The sequence below is a fragment of the Pseudonaja textilis genome, chromosome 14 (assembly GCF_049901715.1).
Source record: "Pseudonaja textilis isolate UNSWEBS1 chromosome 14, rPseTex1.2, whole genome shotgun sequence".
NCBI lineage: Eukaryota > Metazoa > Chordata > Lepidosauria > Squamata > Elapidae > Pseudonaja > Pseudonaja textilis.
Window position 1 is genome coordinate 5,827,140 of NC_142003.1, and position 16,771 is coordinate 5,843,910.

The following is a 16,771-nucleotide window of genomic DNA, read 5'->3' on the forward strand; positions in this document are numbered from 1 at the left end:
AGCCTGCACGTCCCATCATCCCCAGATATCCCAGCCTGCACGTCCCATCATCCCCAGATATCCCAGCCAGCATGTTCCATCATCCCCAGACATCCCAGTCTCCCATTATCCCCATATATCCCAGTTTGCACCTCCCATCATCCCCAGATATCCCAGTTTGCACCTCCCCTCATCCCCATTTCTCGTGGAAAGCGCCGCTCTTGCACAGCCCCGGGCGCGGCTCCCGGGCGCCCGCTTGCAAAACGGAGCCGCGCTCCTTTCCCTCCCCTTCCCCACCGCGGACGGGCAGAGCTGCGGCGCCCGCTAGGCGGTGCTGGGCGCTGCCGGAGCCGCGGGGTCCCCCAGCCCTGGGCGGTGGCCGGGAGGGAGGATAGGCGAGCCGCTTCCCTGCGCGCCCGGCCAGCTCGCCTCCGTCCCCGCCGCCAGCATGAGCTCCGCGCCGGTTTTCCTGGATGCCGGGGCCGTGCAGAAGCACTGGCCCGCCTCCCGCGCCCTCCTCTCGGCTCTGGAAGCCGCCTTGGCCGCCTTCTGCAGCGGGGCCGAAGGCGGCGTGGTGCAGCCGCTGCGCACCGTCCTCCCGATCCAGAAGCACAGCGGGTAAGCAAGCACCCGGTGGGGGGGGGGGTCTGGCCGGGCCAGCTTTCCAACCCTTGCGGGGTGGGGGTGGGGAATCCCAAGGTGGACTTTGGAGAAGCTGGGGTCTGCCCCCCTCTAAGCTTTGCCCCAGATCCTAACACTAGCAGATTGAAATAGGGAATGGGAAGAATAGGGGGGTAACAGAATAACAGAGTTGGAAGGGACCTTGGAGGTCTTCTAGTCCACCCCCCAGGCAGGAAATCCTATCCCATTCCAGACAAATGGTTGTCCAGTCTCTTCTTAAAAGCCTCCAGTGATGGAGGAACACCCACAATTTCTGAAGGCAAGTTGTTCCACTGATTAATTGTTCTCCCTATCAGAAAATTTCTCCTTAGTTCTAAATTGCGTCTCTCCTTGATTCATTTCCACCCGTTGCTTCTTGTCCTGCCCTCAGGTGCTTTGGAGACTAGCTTGACTCCCTCTTCTTTGGAGCAGCCCCTCAAATACTGGAAGACGGCTCTCATGTCTCCCCTGGTCCTTCTCTTCCCTAGACTAGCCAGGCTCAGTTCCTGCAACTGTTGTTCATATGTTTTTGTCTCCAGTCCCCTGATCATGTTTGTTGCTCTTCTCTGCACTCTTTGTAGAGTCTCAATGTCTTTTTTTATAGCGTGGCGACCAAAATTGGATGCAGTATTCCAAGCGTGGCCTTACCAAGGCCTTATAAAGGGGGTACTAACACTTATGAAGTGGTATTAACACTTCACTTCATTTAGGCGAGCATCTAATGCTCTGGGAAAGAGGAGGACTGTCTGTCTCCTCTTAGGAAATCGACTCGAACGGGTTTGTGTGAGGCCAGAAAGCAGGAATCATTCTCTAAACCCTTTTGGGGTGGGGGGAAGCACAGCCAGCGTGAGCTCACTTTCTCTGGTGCCCAGCAGAAGGTGGGTAGTTGTGAGGATCTGTGAGAAAGACCTTGGGAGACACAGGTGAAGTGATGCTGCCTAGGGAACAGTCGGATAAGAGACAGTCTAGCCTGCAGCTCGATGGTAAGGATGACCAGGTTTACAGTCGTCATAGCTTACAACCCTCTCGGCAGGGTTCAAATATGGTCGTAAATTGAGGACTAGCTTGTACCCCTTCCCTTGTTTTTTTTTTCCTCCAAAGCTTTTTGGGGGTCATGCCCGCCTACAGTGCAAACGACGATGCTCTGACAACCAAGCTGGTGACCTTTTATGAGAATGTGTCTCCTTCGCACCAAGCGACGGTCCTGTTGTTTGACCCAACGAACGGCAGCCTCAAAGCGGTAAGCTCTGGAGACCTTCCTCCCCGATGGACAGCCCAGGCAGGGAGGGATTGAGCAGCTGAATTATCTGGGGAGCTCAAGTTTGGTCTAGTGTTTAAGGCACCAGGCTAGAAACCGGGAGATTGTGAGTTCTAGTCTTGCCTTAGCCAGCTGGGTGAGTTTGGTCCAATCAGCAGGTGACTATGAATTCTAGTCCCGCCCTAGGCGTGAAAGCCAGCTGGGTGAGTTTGGGCCAATCACCAGGCGACGGTGAATTCTAGTCCCGCCTCAGGCGTGAAAGCCAGCTAGGTGAGTTTGGGCCAATCACCAGGAGACGGTGAGTTCTAGTCCCACCTCAGCCACGTATGCCAGTTGGGTGACTTTGGATGAGTCCCTGCCTCTCAGCCCAACCCACCTCACAGGGTTGTTGTTGTGGGGAAAATAGGAGGAGGAAGGTGTGTTAGATACAGTCACTCCCTCGAACTATTTGTAAAGATAATAGGTGGGATACAAACAAATATCATAAAATTAAAAAAAATAGACATCTTAGATCAGCCCATGGCCTGGTTTGGTTTCCAGCAGTGTTTTTCAATCTTGGCAACAGTGAGATGTCTGGGCCTCGATTCCTAGAAATTCTTAGCCAACCTTGATTTATTCCCAAGTTTTCCCATGCTTCCGAGGCAATGTTTCTCAACCGTGGCAACTTCAGGAAGTATGGACTTCAGCTTCCAGAATTCCCCAGCCAGCACAGCCAAGCCCGTTGCCTTCAAATTATCCTGGCCAAGACAAGTATACGTATCTTGCTTTGATATTTTGGGTAGCCGTTTTTGTCATTTAAGTAAGAATAGGATTAGCATCGTTTGGCATAATTAAATGATCTCAGTGGCAGCATAATTGTGCATAGGATGCATCCTGGCACAACGAATGTCATTTACAATTGAACGGACATGGGAGAGGAACGGACACCCCCCTTCTCCCAAAGGGTGTGTTAAATTCACGGCTTTCACAAAACTTGCTTTTTTAAATCTCTGTTTCTTATCTTCTGGTCCTGGCCTTTGGATGTTCTTCTTTCCAAAAGGTGATGGATGGCAACGTCATTACGGCCAAGCGTACGGCAGCTGTCTCGGCCATAGCCACCAAGGTGAGTTCCTTTTAAAGTAGACAAAATAAGGACCAGAAGCTGCTCGATTGTTATATGTATTTATTTGTTTGGAGAATTTATACGGCTGCCCACTCAGGCTGCAGCCCATCCTAAATACATGCCAAGCCACCCCAAAATTTAACCGTGGGCCTTTTGCAATGTGTGGGCATTTTGTATTGAAGAGAAGAAACGAGGCCATCTATTTTAGAGAAAGTCTTAAACTGAAGAAGTTCACGTTTAACAAGAATCCTTTTTTTCCTCTCCTTAATGTGTGCGTTTTCAGTATTTAATGCCTGCGGTTTCAGAGGTCCTCTGCATTTTAGGAGCTGGTGTCCAGGCCTACAGCCACTACGAACTTTTCACAGAGCTGTTCTCATTTAAAGAGGTGAGTAATCCGATTTACACCAGGAAAAAAAAACTGTTGTTTTAAACCATTCAAAGCTGGTAGATTAGATCCCTGTTTTGCAAAAGTGACAATTTTAAGGAGGGTGGACTCCCAGAATTCCCCAGCTAGAATTTCCCCCCTCTTTTCCGGTTACAGGTAATCCTCGGCATTCACCCACACAAACGCAGCACACAATTTCTGTGGTTCAAACGAGGCAGTTGTTAAGTGAGCGTTGCCCCATTCTACGACCTTTCGTGCCATTCACAGCTGTTCAGTGAATCACTGCAGTTGTTCACGTGAGTCACAGAGTTGCTAAGTGAATCTGGCTTCCACACTGAGCTTTGCTTGGCAGGTTGCAAAAGACGACTCTAGGTGCTACAATTGCAGGCGTGGGATTCTACCGGTTTGGACCAGTTTGAGCGAACCGGATGTTGAAGTTACATCTGATTCGTTGAACCGGTATTCCAACCGACCGGCTAGCCCTACTCACCACACCCCGCCCCTCTCAGGAATCTCCACATGGCCCATTTTTTGATGCAGATAAGTGCAGGGTCCACGCGAAGGTTCTGGAAGGGGGGAAAACGGGCCTTCCAGAAGTACCCGAAGTCTGGAAATGGGCCCGTTTCCAGCTTCTGGAGGGTCTCCAGAGTCTGGGGGAGGTTGTTTTTGCCCTCCCAGAGGCCCGGGAGAAGCTTCTGGACTCTTGGGAGGGCAAAAACGGCCTCCCCCGGGCTCTGGAGACCCACCGGAAACCAGAAACAGGAAGTTCCGGTAGGCCACGCTCACCACGGCCATGGCCACCCAGCCACTGGGCAGAGAACTGGTTGCTGGGATTTTTGAATCCCACCCCTGTACAATTGTCATAAATATGAGTCAATTGTCAAGCATCTGAATTTTGATGAGGTGACTGAAGGGATGCTGCAATGGTTGTAGGTGTGAAAAACTGAAATAAAGTCGCTTTTTTCAGTCCTGTTGTAACTTCAAACGGTCACTAAATGAACTGTTGTAAGTCGAGGACTATCTAGTCTCTGGAAAATTAACAAGAGTCCCTCCTGGAATGTTTTCTACACCTTCCCTCCTGTGCGCTGAGACATCTTTTAATCTGCCCGTTTTCCCATCTGTGGTTTTTCCAGTGGTGGGATTCAAATTTTTTTACTGCCGGTTCTGTGGGCGTGGCAAGGGAAGGTTACTGCAAAATCCCCATTCCCTCCCCACCCCACTGACCTGCTTTCCAGCTCTGTTCTCCTGTGTAGGGCAACCAAAGAAGACCGAGCCAATCAGCTGGGACTCCATAGGAGGTGGAGAATAGATTGGGGCGGGGCCAGTCTGAGGTGGGGTTTGCCGGTTCTCCAAACTACTCAAAATTTCCCCTACCGGTTCTTCAGAACCGGTCATAACCTGCTGAATACCATCTCTGGTGGTTTTCCCCTCCTGTCTCCAAGGTCTTTCTCACACACCCTCTGTTTAATTTCCCATGAAAGGTAAGGATCTGGAACCGCACCAAGGAGAATGCAGAAAAGTTTGCCCGTACGGTGAACGGACCAGTACAGGTCTGTTCCTCGGTCCAAATGGCTGTCAACGGGGCGGATGTGATTGTCACAGTCACAATGGCAACTCAGCCCATCTTGCGCGGAGAGTGGGTGAAACCCGGAGCCCATATCAATGGTAAGGGATGCGTCGCGATTTGATTTTTTCCTGCAATATAATTACACTGCAGGCTTGTTTTCCTAGTGATATTTTCTGTGTGTGTGTGTATGTGTGAGAGAGATATTTTTCTTGAGCTATGAGTTCAAATTGCAAAATGAAAAAAGAGGAAGGGATTTGAACAACCTGTTGGACGATAATTCCTATTAACACGAGAAAAGAGCTTGGAAAGCAATGCCGTATCCTCCGTTAAATATGCCTTGATAGATGGCCTACCCTTCAAGGGTGGTATTCTTGCAGATTTTATGCCTTAGCTGGGGGTTGAGCTTGGTGACCTCTGATGTTCTCCCCCTTCTGCGCTTGTTTTCACAAACCCAGGTACAATAACTACAAAAAGAGCAGTTACGTTTGTCCACATGCTAAGTTTGGCCAGCCTGAACTTTACAGAAGTTAAGGGCTTGATTAAACTCCAGCTATTTGGGAAGTTAATATAGGACTTAAATCCTGCAATGTAGGGGAAAAAAAGTGTCTGACTTCCTTGCCTTCGGAATGAGCAGATCTGTCTCTCTGTGGCTTCGTTCTCATCTGCATGAAAAGGACTTAACTGCCGGGCCTGCTTCATCCCAATTTTTCCAGAAATAACTGACAATATTATATTTTAGCTATAGGAGCCAGCCGGCCTGATTGGCGAGAACTAGACGACAACGTAATGAGCAATTCGGTATTGTATGTTGATTCGAAAGAGGCAGCTCTGCGGGAATCAGGAGACGTTATTTTATCAGGGGTAAGGAAGTGAATGAGTTCTCTCTATTTTCTCTTTCTTTCTTTCTTTCTGTTCTGTCCTAGGCTTCTCCAAAAAGCACTAAGCAAACTCTTGAATCCCGGCAAAATCTCTTTTATTAAATGAATGTGAATTTATTGCATTCATATTCAGTCAACGGCTTGGCAAACAGTCTTGCAAAGGTATAATTATTAGCTCAGATCTTGGAAAGCTGCCGGGAAATATTTCCACGTGCAGTGCTGACAGGGAAGGGCTGGGCACAGTCTCTAGGTTACACAGACGAACCTTCATGAACAAATGAACGAATTGTTTCCTGCAAAACCACCTCCCCTTTTAATCCCTATGAGAGCCGCCATTCACCATCCACCTGTGGCCTTATTCCCACGTCGACCCTGAGTTCTTAGTTGTGCCTTCCTTTTAGAAGCTTTGCGCATGCGCAGGCTGGGAACCGGTTCCAGAAGTTCTCCCTCCTCACTGCTGTCTGAGCCCGAAGGCAGCTGATGACTGCCAGCCTGCCCTGGCCCCACCTCTGCCTATGTTGCAGAGCCCTCATCCGACATTTCCTCAGCTTCCCAGACTGGCCCAGGTTCCTCCCCAACCTCCTCACCGCTGTCTGACTCTGCCGCCTGCTCCGTCAGCTGCCGGCGGGCCACAATACTCTTTCTTTCTTTCTCTTTCTTTCTTTCTTTCTTTCTTTCTTTCTTTCTTTCTTTCTTTCTTTCTTTCTTTCTTTCTTCCTTCCTTCCTTCCTTCCTTCCTTCCTTCCTTCCTTCCTCTTTTTTTCCTTCTTTCCTTCTTTCTTTCTTTCCTTTTTTCTTTTTCCTTCTTTCCTCCTTTTCTTTCTTTTTCCTCCTTCCTTCCTTCCTCTTTTCTCTTTTTCTTTCTTTCCTTCCTTCTTTCTCTTTTCTTTTTTCCTTCTTTCCTTCCTTCCTTTCTCTTTCTTTCCTTTCTTTTTCTTTCTCCCTCCTTCCTTCCTTCCCTTTCTCTTTTCTCTTTTTCCTTCCTTCCTTCCTTCCTTCCTTCCTTCCTTCCTTCCTTCCTTCCTTCCTTCCTTCCTTCCTTCCTTCCTTCTTTCTCTTTTTTCTTTTTCCTTTCCTTCCTTTCTCTTTCTTTCCTTTCTTTTTCTTTCTTTCTCTTCCTCCCTTCCTTCCTTCCTTTTTCCTACCTGCCTGCCTGCCTGTCTTTTACTTGGGGGGTTGGTCCAGGGTTTATCTGAAGTGGTGACTTAAAACCGTTGGCAGTCTGGTGGGCACCCTCAGTGACCAAGCGATTATCTGTTTCTCAGGCCAGCATTTCTGCAGAACTGGGCGAAGTGATCTTGGGAAGCAAACCAGCCCTGCGTGAAAAAACCACGGTGTTCAAATCACTGGGTAAGGATCAATTTCAGGGAGCAGTTTGGTCTAGGGGGGTCAAGAAACCAGGAGACAGTGAATTCTAGTCCCTCCTTAGGCATGAAAGCCATCTGGGCCAATCCCCAGGAGACAGTGAGTTCTAGTCCCGCCTAAGGTATGAAAACCAGCTGGATGATTTTGGGCCAATCACCAGGAGAAGGTGATCTCTAGTCCCGCCTTAGGCATGAAAGCCAACTGGATAATGGGCCAATCACCAGGAGAGGGTGATCTCTAGTCCCGCCTTAGGCATGAAAGCCAACTGGATAATGGGCCAATCACCAGGAGAGGGAGAGCTCTAGTCCCGCCTTAGGCATGAAAGCCAACTGGATAATGGGCCAATCACCAAGAGAGGGTGAGCTCTAGTCCCACCTTAGGCATGAAAGCCAACTGGATAATGGGCCAATCACCAGGAGAGGGTGATCTCTAGTTCCACTTTCTGTTTTAAGGGAGTTATTTGTTACATAAATTTTTGCTGCATTTTATGACTTTTCTTGCCACAGCTGGGAAGGGAATCACTGCAGTTGATAAGTTAGTGACCTGGTTGTTAAGTGAATCTGGCTTCCCCATGGATTTTGCTTGTCAGAAGGTTGCAAAGGGGGATGATGTGACCCCCTGGGACACACTGCAACCGTCATAAATATGAAACACCTGACTTTTGAGCACACGATGCTGCAAAGGTTCTAAGTGTGAAAAACGGACACATGTCACTTTTTTCAGTGCAGTTGTAACTTAGGACGGTCACTAAACTGTTGTAAGCTGAGGACTACCGGGATGATGGTTGATGGTTTTCGTCCTCCAATTGTCTGTGATTTTGAATCCTTTTCAGGGATGGCCATTGAAGACACCATCGCAGGAAAAATGGTCTTTGAAGGTTGGTCAGCCAGCGGATGAGGGTGCAACGTTCTGATGCTCTCAAGCCACAGAATTAAAAAAAAAAAAAAGGAAGATCACTTCTGAGCAAAAAATGGCTTATATTGCACAATAAACTGTCTTACTAGATTACAGTAGCAAGATAAATAGTAACATAACAAAAGAATCAAATGATTTTTCTCCTTGTTTCTGAAGCTTAGTGACTTTAAGATATGTGGACTTTCAACTCCCAGAATTCCCCAACCAGCAAACTTTTAAGATATGTGGACTTCCAGAGTTCCCCAGCTAGCAATCTTTAAGATATGTGGACTTCAACTCCCAGAATTCCCCAACCAGCAAACTTTTAAGATATGTGGACTTCCAGAATTCCCCAGTTAGCAAGCTTTAAGTTAGCTGGGGAGTTTTGGGAGTTGAAGTCCACACATTTTTAAAGTCGCTGAGTTTCAGAAGCACTGGTTTATCTAATTATTCTAATGTGAATCGTGTTCTTTCCATGTATTTGGACAGTGATTTTAATTCAAAGTTTACAATGTCCTAAGGATAAACATAGTCTCATCTCCTGAAGGCAACATTATTAGTTCTACTAAATTGTTCACTTTATTAGCCTGTAATTTCATTTTTATTTGTTCAGAGATTCCAAAACTTAACTTTTAACTATTTGTGTCAATGACCTTTATCTCAGATTTTCTCTCTGAAATAATAATTTTAGAACTAAGATTATAGATCTAGAATCTAAGGATTGATTTCTGCTTAAAATGTAACTATTTTCCCATAATGTTTGCATTTAATGGATAACGTTTGCCTTCCTTTTTACTACTGACGAATAGATAGTCAACAATCATAAGAAATTGTCCAGAACAGGTTTTCAAAATGGTCAAGAAAATTTTACTGCCTTTTTTCTAAAAAAAAAAAAGTAGACAAAATTAAATGTTGTTAATCAATATTGGCGCAGAATTGGTGTCAATTGTATTTTCTATACTGCAGTTTGTAACAAAAATAAAATGAACATTTCAGAAAATCACGTTTCCCAAGCATTCACTTTTGTTGTTCAATAAAAACATCAACGGCACTCAAGGGAGGTTGGACTTAGTTGGCTTGCGGCTACGTGGGGATTCTAGGCTGACCCCTCTTTTAACGCCACCCCCAAGTTCTGCCACACCTCGTCCTACAAGAGTTTAATCTCAAGGCTTCTTCATCCTGCTCTTCTGAATCAATGGCTACTTGGCCATGTTGAAGCCAAGAAGTTGTGGGCAGGGGTGGGATTCAAATTTCTTAACAACTGGTTCTGTGGGCATGGCCTAATTTGTGGGTGTGACTTGGTGATCATGTGACTGGCTGGGTGTGGCTTATATGTAAATATTGTAAATATTTATGTAAATATTGAGTTTTTTATTTAAAGAAAGAGCAACTTTTATCCCAAGTGAGGCAAAGCAGGCAGGCAGATTGAGCAGCTCACAGAATCACAGATTCACTCAGAGATCTACCTTTCTGCAATCTGCTGCCTGAGTCTGCACTGAAAAATAGAAACTTCAGTCCTAAGGAAGGTTCAGCTCTGCTTTTAGATTAGCTAGAAAGCAAGAAATCTAACGATTTCCTGCTTTCTAGCTAATCTAAATCTCCCGGCATAAAAGAACAGCTGATGGTTTGTGGGGGAAAAAAAGTAAAAATAGCAACTTTTAGCAGGCAAGTTTGATGATGCGTATGCCAGGTAAGGAGTGAGTGGGCAGGGAGGGGAGGGGCCAGCTGGTAGCACAATTTGGTAGTTCTCCAAACTGGGCAGAATCATAACAACTGGTTCTATAGAACTGGTCTAACCAGGTCGAATCCCACCCTTGGTTGTGGGGATTGCATAGATGTCATCTTCGGTCCCATGTCATCCTGGTGTGAAAAAAGAGAACTGTTTGTGGAGTGGGTAGCAAATCACTGACCGGAAGAACCATTCTTGGTTTATAATCTGGTGTCCCTGACCAAACCTGGCTTTTCCAAAGCTAGCTTCCTTTTACTGATGGCATGGAGAACTTTCTTGCGAGGTCCCAACTGCATCTGGATGTTCTGCAGATCTTCATCGGAACAAAGCATCAGGCTTTCCAAATCAATGTTCTCCCTCATCAGGATGGGGAGGAAGTCATGGAGATGATAGGCGACCAGGAACACTTCAAGGGGAGGGGCTTCTTCTTTGTCCTCATCCCACCCACCTGCTTCTTCCATCCAGGAGACGTCAGGGTCATCCTCATGGTCTGAACCATCAAGCGTCTCCTTGAGATGAAAGAGCTCCGGGATTTGAAAGGCCCTGTCTTCTTTCTCAGAAAGCAAGGTCTCCGTCTTCTGGCTTCTAAAGACGAGGTTGCCAAGACCTGGGCGGTTGAAAATAGACCTCTGTCCCAAGTCCTCTCCGGCTTCTTCCGAAAAGCCGATCTTCTTTCGAAAGCCACACATCAGATCTTCTACCTTCTCAGAATCCATCACGGCAGTTTCTTCCGCGAAGCCCTCCTTCTCTGCTCCACGGCTGCCGGCTGTGCCATTCTCCTCCTCTTTCTTCCTGGTCTTCAGTTTGAAGGTGTCCTTCAACTGTTTGGGGACGTCGCTGAGCGAACCGGTGGCGAAGAAGTGAGACACTTTCGCCCTGGTGGCGGAGCTGTGGCCCAGCGGGACGGATCCTTTGTGGAACCGCTTGGTCATCTCAAGCTGGTGCTTCTCTTGGCGTTTTTCACACAGGCGGATTTGTCGTGGGACGTCGCGTTGGGCCTGCGCCTTCAGGCGAGCGACGCGCTTGGGGCTTTTGGCGTTCTGCTCAGTGGCTGCCTTGTCGAGGATCTGGACGCATGAATACTGGCTCCGGCTGGCCGCCGCGTCAAGGGGCGAGCGCATGTCATTGTCGAGGGCGAAAATGTTGGCGCCGAAATTGATCAGGAAGGAGACGCAGGGGGTGTGGCCGTTCGAGGCCGCGTGGTGCAGCGGTGTGTTTCCCCAAATGTCGCACACGTTGGGATCACCTCTGAAAAGGACACAAGGACACAAAGGACTCAGGTCTCCCTCATTTTCCTGGAGAGCAGCTTTTTTTTTTCTTTTTCCCAAATAGGAGTCCTCCAGATGTACGGGACTCCCACTCCCATAATCCCCAGGCTACTTGGCTGGGGATTATGGGAACTGAAGTGCAACACACACAGGCACACAGACACACACATACAGGTAGTCCTCCACATAGACACACACACACACACATATACAGGTAGTCCTCCACACAGACATCACACACACACACACACAAGTAGTCCTCCACACAGACACACACACACACACACATATGCAGGTAGTCCTCCACACAGACACAGACACAGACACACACACACAAGTAGTCCTCCACACAGACACAGACACACACACACACATATGCAAGTAGTCCTACACACACATACACACACACACACAGGTAGTCCTCCACACAGACACACAGACACACACACATATGCAGGTAGTCCTACACACAGACACAGACACACACACACAAGTAGTCCTCCACACAGACACACACACACACACACACACACACATATGCAAGTAGTCCTACACACACATACACACACACACAGGTAGTCCTCCACACAGACACACAGACACACACACAAGCACACACATACACACACACAGGTAGTCCTACACACACACACACACACACACACACACATATGCAGGTAGTCCTCCACACAGACACAGACACACACACACACACACAAGTAGTCCTCCACACAGACACACACACACACGCACACATATGCAAGTAGTCCTACACACACATACACACACACACAGGTAGTCCTCCACACAGACACACAGACACACACACACACATACAGGTAGTCCTCCACACAGACACACACACACACAGACACACACACACACACACACACACACATACACATACAGGTAGTTAGTCCCCCCCCACCACAATTGAGCCCAACATGTCCATGGCTAAACTGGGCATTTGGGAAGCGAGTCTTGCCCCGTTTTTATGACCTGGCTTGGCACCGTTGTTAAGTGAATCACTGCAATTGTTAAACGAACCAGCCGGTCGTTAAGGGAATCTGGCTTTCCCCGTTGACTTTGTTCGTTGGAAGCCGGCTGGGAAGGTTACAAATCACTTGACCCCAGGACAGTGCAACAGTCACAAGTACATGCCAGGTTGGGGACGCTGACACAAAAACCAATTCGCAAAGATTATAAGAAAGGACAGAAGTTGATGTGATAAAATGGATATTCTAGATTGCCATTTTTTTCCCTGCAAGTAAAACAACCAGCATCATCTCAAGGAGATAATTCCACGCAAACGTGTTCCCTGATACACTACATTTTTCAGTGCAGGGGGTTCAGTCCAAAGGGGAAGGCCCCGGATCCCATTAATTGTCTGCAAAAGGACAGTGGCAAAAACGTGTAACTTTCCAAAGAATTCTTTTCTAAAATCAGAAGCCAGTTTAGGTCTCTTCTTTTGAATTTTAAATCCAGAGGCTTAGAGCAAGATTTCTTTAATAATTAGTTCCCATGGGGAAAATGCTAACTGAACATCACTTGAATTATCTCCTTTTTTCCCCATTCTTCCAAAAAGAAAAAGAAAAAAGGGGCATGTACACATTTCCTTCCCTATTTGTTTTATTCTCCTAAGGAGGTCATGAGGTATTACCTGACTGGATTCACACACTCAATGCAAACTACTTCTGGTTCCAGTTCTGGTCACCGCAATATAAAAAAAATGTTGAGACTCTAGAAAGAGTGCAGAGAAGAGCAACCAGGATGATTAGGGGACTAGAGGCTAAAACATACGACGAACGATTACAGGAACTGGGCCTGGCTAATCTAGGGAAGAGAAGGACCAGGGGAGACATGAGAGCAGTCTTCCAGTATTTGAGGGGCTGCCCCAAAGAAGAGGGAGTCAAGCTATTCTCCAAAGCACCTGAAATCAGGACAAGAAGCAATGGGTGGAAACTAATCAAGGGGAGAAGCAGTCTAGAACTAAAGAGAAATTTTCCTAAAGGTGAGAACAATTATTCAATGGAATGGCTTGCCTTCTGAAGTTGTGGCTGCGCCATCACTGGAGGCTTTTAAGAGTTGTAATTGGAGGAATGTTCCAATCTCGGATGGCAAACCTCAGATAAAGAATGTTTCCAAGCAAATACAACTCGGGTAAACAAAGTCACTCATCTAAAGGAGGATTAGAGAGAGGAAGTGAACATATGTTAGACTTTAACTAGAGATAATTAATTGTATGGATTACTGTGCTAAACAGTAACGAAAGTTAAGCAGTAACCAAAGTTAACTAGGGATGGAGGATAACCAAAAATGTGTATAAATGCAAGACTAGACTCCAATAAAGATCATCATGATTCAGTTGTTCATGATCAAACAACTCGACTGCCTCGTCATGACAACATAAGACGAGATTGGACAAGCATTTGTCTGAAATGATACAGGGTTGTCTTGCCCAAGCAAGGGGTTGGACTAGAAGGCCTCTGAGGTCCCTTCTAACTTAATTATTCTATGTTCTGGAACTGCATCCTAAGGGGGCGTGCATAAGCGCACCAACATGCCTACCGTCCCTGTCCTATTGTTTCTTTTTTTTTTTCTTGTCTGCATCCATTTCACGTGCTTATTAGCATGTTTATACTTATACGTGTTGTCTAATAGTTGTTTGACAAAATAAAATAAACGAATAAATAAATTCAACCCAATTCGCCTTTGCAAAAGATTCCCCGATTTCAATCAATGACTCGGAAGGAGATGAAGCATGCTTGTCTGCAGCACCGGCTATATAAATATGGCTGCCAAACAACTGAACGTTTAAAGGTCACATTGATTAGCTGCTGCCTACGATAAGTAATAATAAAAAACACACCCCCGATGTAAAAGTGAGCGGGGAATGGCGGCACTTCCTCCTCCCATTTGGTGAAGTTCTCCCTTCACTCTTTGAACCTTGCACTGTTCCCACAAACCCTCGAAGACTTTTTAACCCCAGACTCTTACACGCAACCTTGCCAACAGCCTTCGAGACATGTGAGAATGCTTGCCCATTGGGATCAGGTGCCACCTCCAGGATGCGAAGGAAAACTTGGGGTTCAGCTATCCAGCCTTTGGCCTAAGCAGCTCAGCTTCCCCCCAAGTCTACAAGTTGGTTCACACAGCGCTGTGTGAACCAACTCGTTTGATTCATTGAGCGAGTCCAGAAGTATTTCACGAGAAGAGTCCTACACTCCTCTGCTCAAAACAGAATACCCTATATCACCAGGTTTGGGATTTGGAGCTTGGACAACTTGAACTATGCCATAGTACACAACATTAAGTACATAGTACACAGAATTATCTGCTACAATGTCCTACCAGTCAATAACCAGGGGTGGGATTCTACAGGTTCGCACCTATTCGCTAGAACCGGTTGTTAAAAGAAATTACTGGGCTAATCCTGTAAGGGAGGCAGGAAGGAAACATTCTGGTGTTGCTTACAGAAACTGCCTCTCTGTTAACCCTTATTACATTCTTGGCAGGACTAGACTTCCTGTCTCAGGAACTTCTCTGGAGTTTTTTCCCCCTCCTTTGCTGGTATTTTGCTTTTGTGGAGTGACCATTCAAAGTTACAATGGCACTGAAAAAAGTGACTTATGACCATTTTTCACACTTACGACTATTGCAGCATCCCCACAGTCACGAGAGGCCAGGCGGGGAGATGCGTGCCTCGTTGTGAGTGATATTGAGTTGGCCACGCCCAGCCAGTCACATTGCCACCAAGCCACACCCATTATCTAAGCCATGCCCACAGAACCGGTTGTTGAAAAAATTGAATCCCACCCCATCAATAACTACTTCAGCTTCAACCGCAACAGTACAAGAGCACACAACAGATACAAACTCAATGTTAACTGCTCCAGACTTGATCGCAGAAAGGACGACTTCAACAACAGAGTGGTCAATGCGTGGAATGCACTACCTGACTCTGTTGTTACATCCTCTAATCCACCCAAACATTAACCCTGAACTATCTACCACTGATCTCACCCTGTTCTTAAAAGATCTGTAAGGGGCGTGCATAAGTTCACCATCGTGCCTACCGCCCCTCTCCTACTGTTCCCATTTATTCATATCTAATTCCTGTATTCGTACTCATGTTTATACTTATAACTATTATCTTGTGAGTGATTGACAAATCAAGTAAAATAATAAAATAATACATCTTTCTCGGTCTTCTGAGACAGAAAACAGCTGAGCTAATTCTACTTTATTATAAAGCCGCATTAACAAAATCTTGCAAGCCTGAAAGTACAATTCTCTTGCTGCCACCTTTAGAGTGTGAGAAACTAGTTAGGGTGCCTTCTGAGCCTCTTTTGCCACCTATTAAAGATGGTCTTTGACTTACAACAGTTCATTCCAATATTTGAGGGGCTGCCACAGAGAGGAGGAAGGGGGTCAAGCTATTTTCCAAAGCACCCGAAGGCCAGACAAGGAATAATGGATGGAAAGTGATCAAGGAGAGATTTAACCTGGAAATAAGGAGAAACTTTCTGACACTGAGAACAATCCACCCATGGAACAGAAGTTGCCCTCGGAAGTTGTGGAAGCGCCATCAGTTGAGGCTTTCAAGAAGGGATTGGACCGCCATTTGTCAGAAATGGTGTAGGGTCTCCTGCTTGGGCAGGGGGGTTGGACTAGATGACCTACAAGGTCCCTTCCAACTCTGATGATCTGTTAAATCTGCCCCCAAGCCTGACCCCAGCACTCACCCCCGCCTGCAGACGATTTCCAGAGCTTCCACGTTGCCGTGGTATGCCACCAGGAGTGTGGGCGTCATGCCATCCGCATCGGCGGTGTTGAGGTCCTTTCGGGTGGCTTCTTTCAGTAATTCCAGGTTGCCGTCCGCGGCTGCTCGGTGGAAGCGAGTGGCCATTTTTTTCCCTGTCTCCGGTTGGGGTTTTCTTTTTTTGGGGGGGGGTGCCGCAGGTCGTGGGAGGGTGAGGCGAAGGCCGTGCTCAGCCCCCCCAGGTTCCTCCCAAGGCAGCGGCTGCTTAATCCCAGCCGACGGGACAATTTGATGACACGGCAGATGAAGAAGGAAGCAAAGGTTATTTTCCCCGCAATTTATTTGCATAGGAGATTTCATACTCCAGAGAGCAGGAGGGTGGAACATTTTACAGACGGGGCTGGTGTGTGTGTGTGTAACAGCTAGAAGTTTGTGTATACACACACACACACACACACATATATATATTGAAGAGAGGTGCACTTTAGAAGACTTTTATTTATTTCATAAATTTATGCGGCCGCTCAATTCACACACAGGTGACTTAACTAAGGATATAATGTTAGCTGTGAGAGCCAGAAACCAGGAGATGGTGAGTGCGAGTCCTGCCTCAGAAACCAGGAGACGGTGAATTCGAGTCTTACCTTAGAAGCCAGGAGATGGTGAGTTCGAGTCCTGCCTTAGAAACCAGGAGACAGTGAGCTCGAGTCCAGCCTTAGAAACCAGGAGACGGTGAGTTCAAGTCCTACTTTAGAACCAGGAGATGGTGAATTCGAGTCTTACCTTAGAAAACAGGAGACAGTGAATTCGAGTCTTACCTCAGAAGCCAGGAGATGGTGAGTTCGTGTCCTGCCTCAGAAACCAGGGGACGGCGAGTTCTTGTCCTGCCTCAGAAACCAGGGTATGGCGAGTTCGAGTCCTGCC

The 16,771-nt window shown here is 47.0% G+C and overlaps 2 protein-coding genes across 2 annotated transcripts; one reads left to right on the plus strand and one right to left on the minus strand.

The window, feature by feature from the left end:
* Nucleotides 1-205: 205 nt before the first annotated feature.
* CRYM (crystallin mu) lies at nt 206-9,088 on the plus strand. Its single transcript, XM_026724119.2, has 8 exons — nt 206-597; nt 1,741-1,879; nt 2,937-2,999; nt 3,283-3,384; nt 4,866-5,049; nt 5,691-5,812; nt 7,095-7,179; nt 8,027-9,088. Exons 1-8 carry the CDS (start codon nt 428-430, stop codon nt 8,089-8,091), a joined length of 930 nt encoding a protein of 309 aa, XP_026579904.1. The 5' UTR covers nt 206-427; the 3' UTR covers nt 8,092-9,088.
* Nucleotides 8,135-15,994, minus strand: ANKS4B (ankyrin repeat and sterile alpha motif domain containing 4B). The gene is made up of 2 exons (XM_026724127.2): nt 15,831-15,994; nt 8,135-11,065 (listed from the first exon to the last, which is right to left on the minus strand). The coding sequence occupies exons 1-2, from the start codon at nt 15,992-15,994 to the stop codon at nt 10,018-10,020; spliced, it is 1,212 nt and encodes a 403-aa protein (XP_026579912.1). The 3' UTR covers nt 8,135-10,017.
* Nucleotides 15,995-16,771: the final 777 nt, after the last annotated feature.

What these genes read in the sequence shown, in the direction of transcription:
- CRYM (XM_026724119.2), top strand. Translation starts at nt 428, where the DNA reads ATGAGCTCCGCGCCGGTTTTCCTGGATGCCGGGGCCGTGCAGAAGCAC. An exon ending in TCTCGGCCATAGCCACCAAG is followed by an intron (nt 3,000 to 3,282) that starts GTGAGTTCCTTT and finishes GTGCGTTTTCAG; the next exon opens with TATTTAATGCCTGCGGTTTC. An exon ending in GAGACGTTATTTTATCAGGG is followed by an intron (nt 5,813 to 7,094) that starts GTAAGGAAGTGA and finishes TCTGTTTCTCAG; the next exon opens with GCCAGCATTTCTGCAGAACT.
- ANKS4B (XM_026724127.2), bottom strand. Translation starts at nt 15,994, where the DNA reads ATGGCCACTCGCTTCCACCGAGCAGCCGCGGACGGCAACCTGGAATTA. An exon ending in GAAATCGTCTGCAGGCGGGG is followed by an intron (nt 11,066 to 15,830) that starts GTGAGTGCTGGG and finishes TGTCCTTTTCAG; the next exon opens with AGGTGATCCCAACGTGTGCG.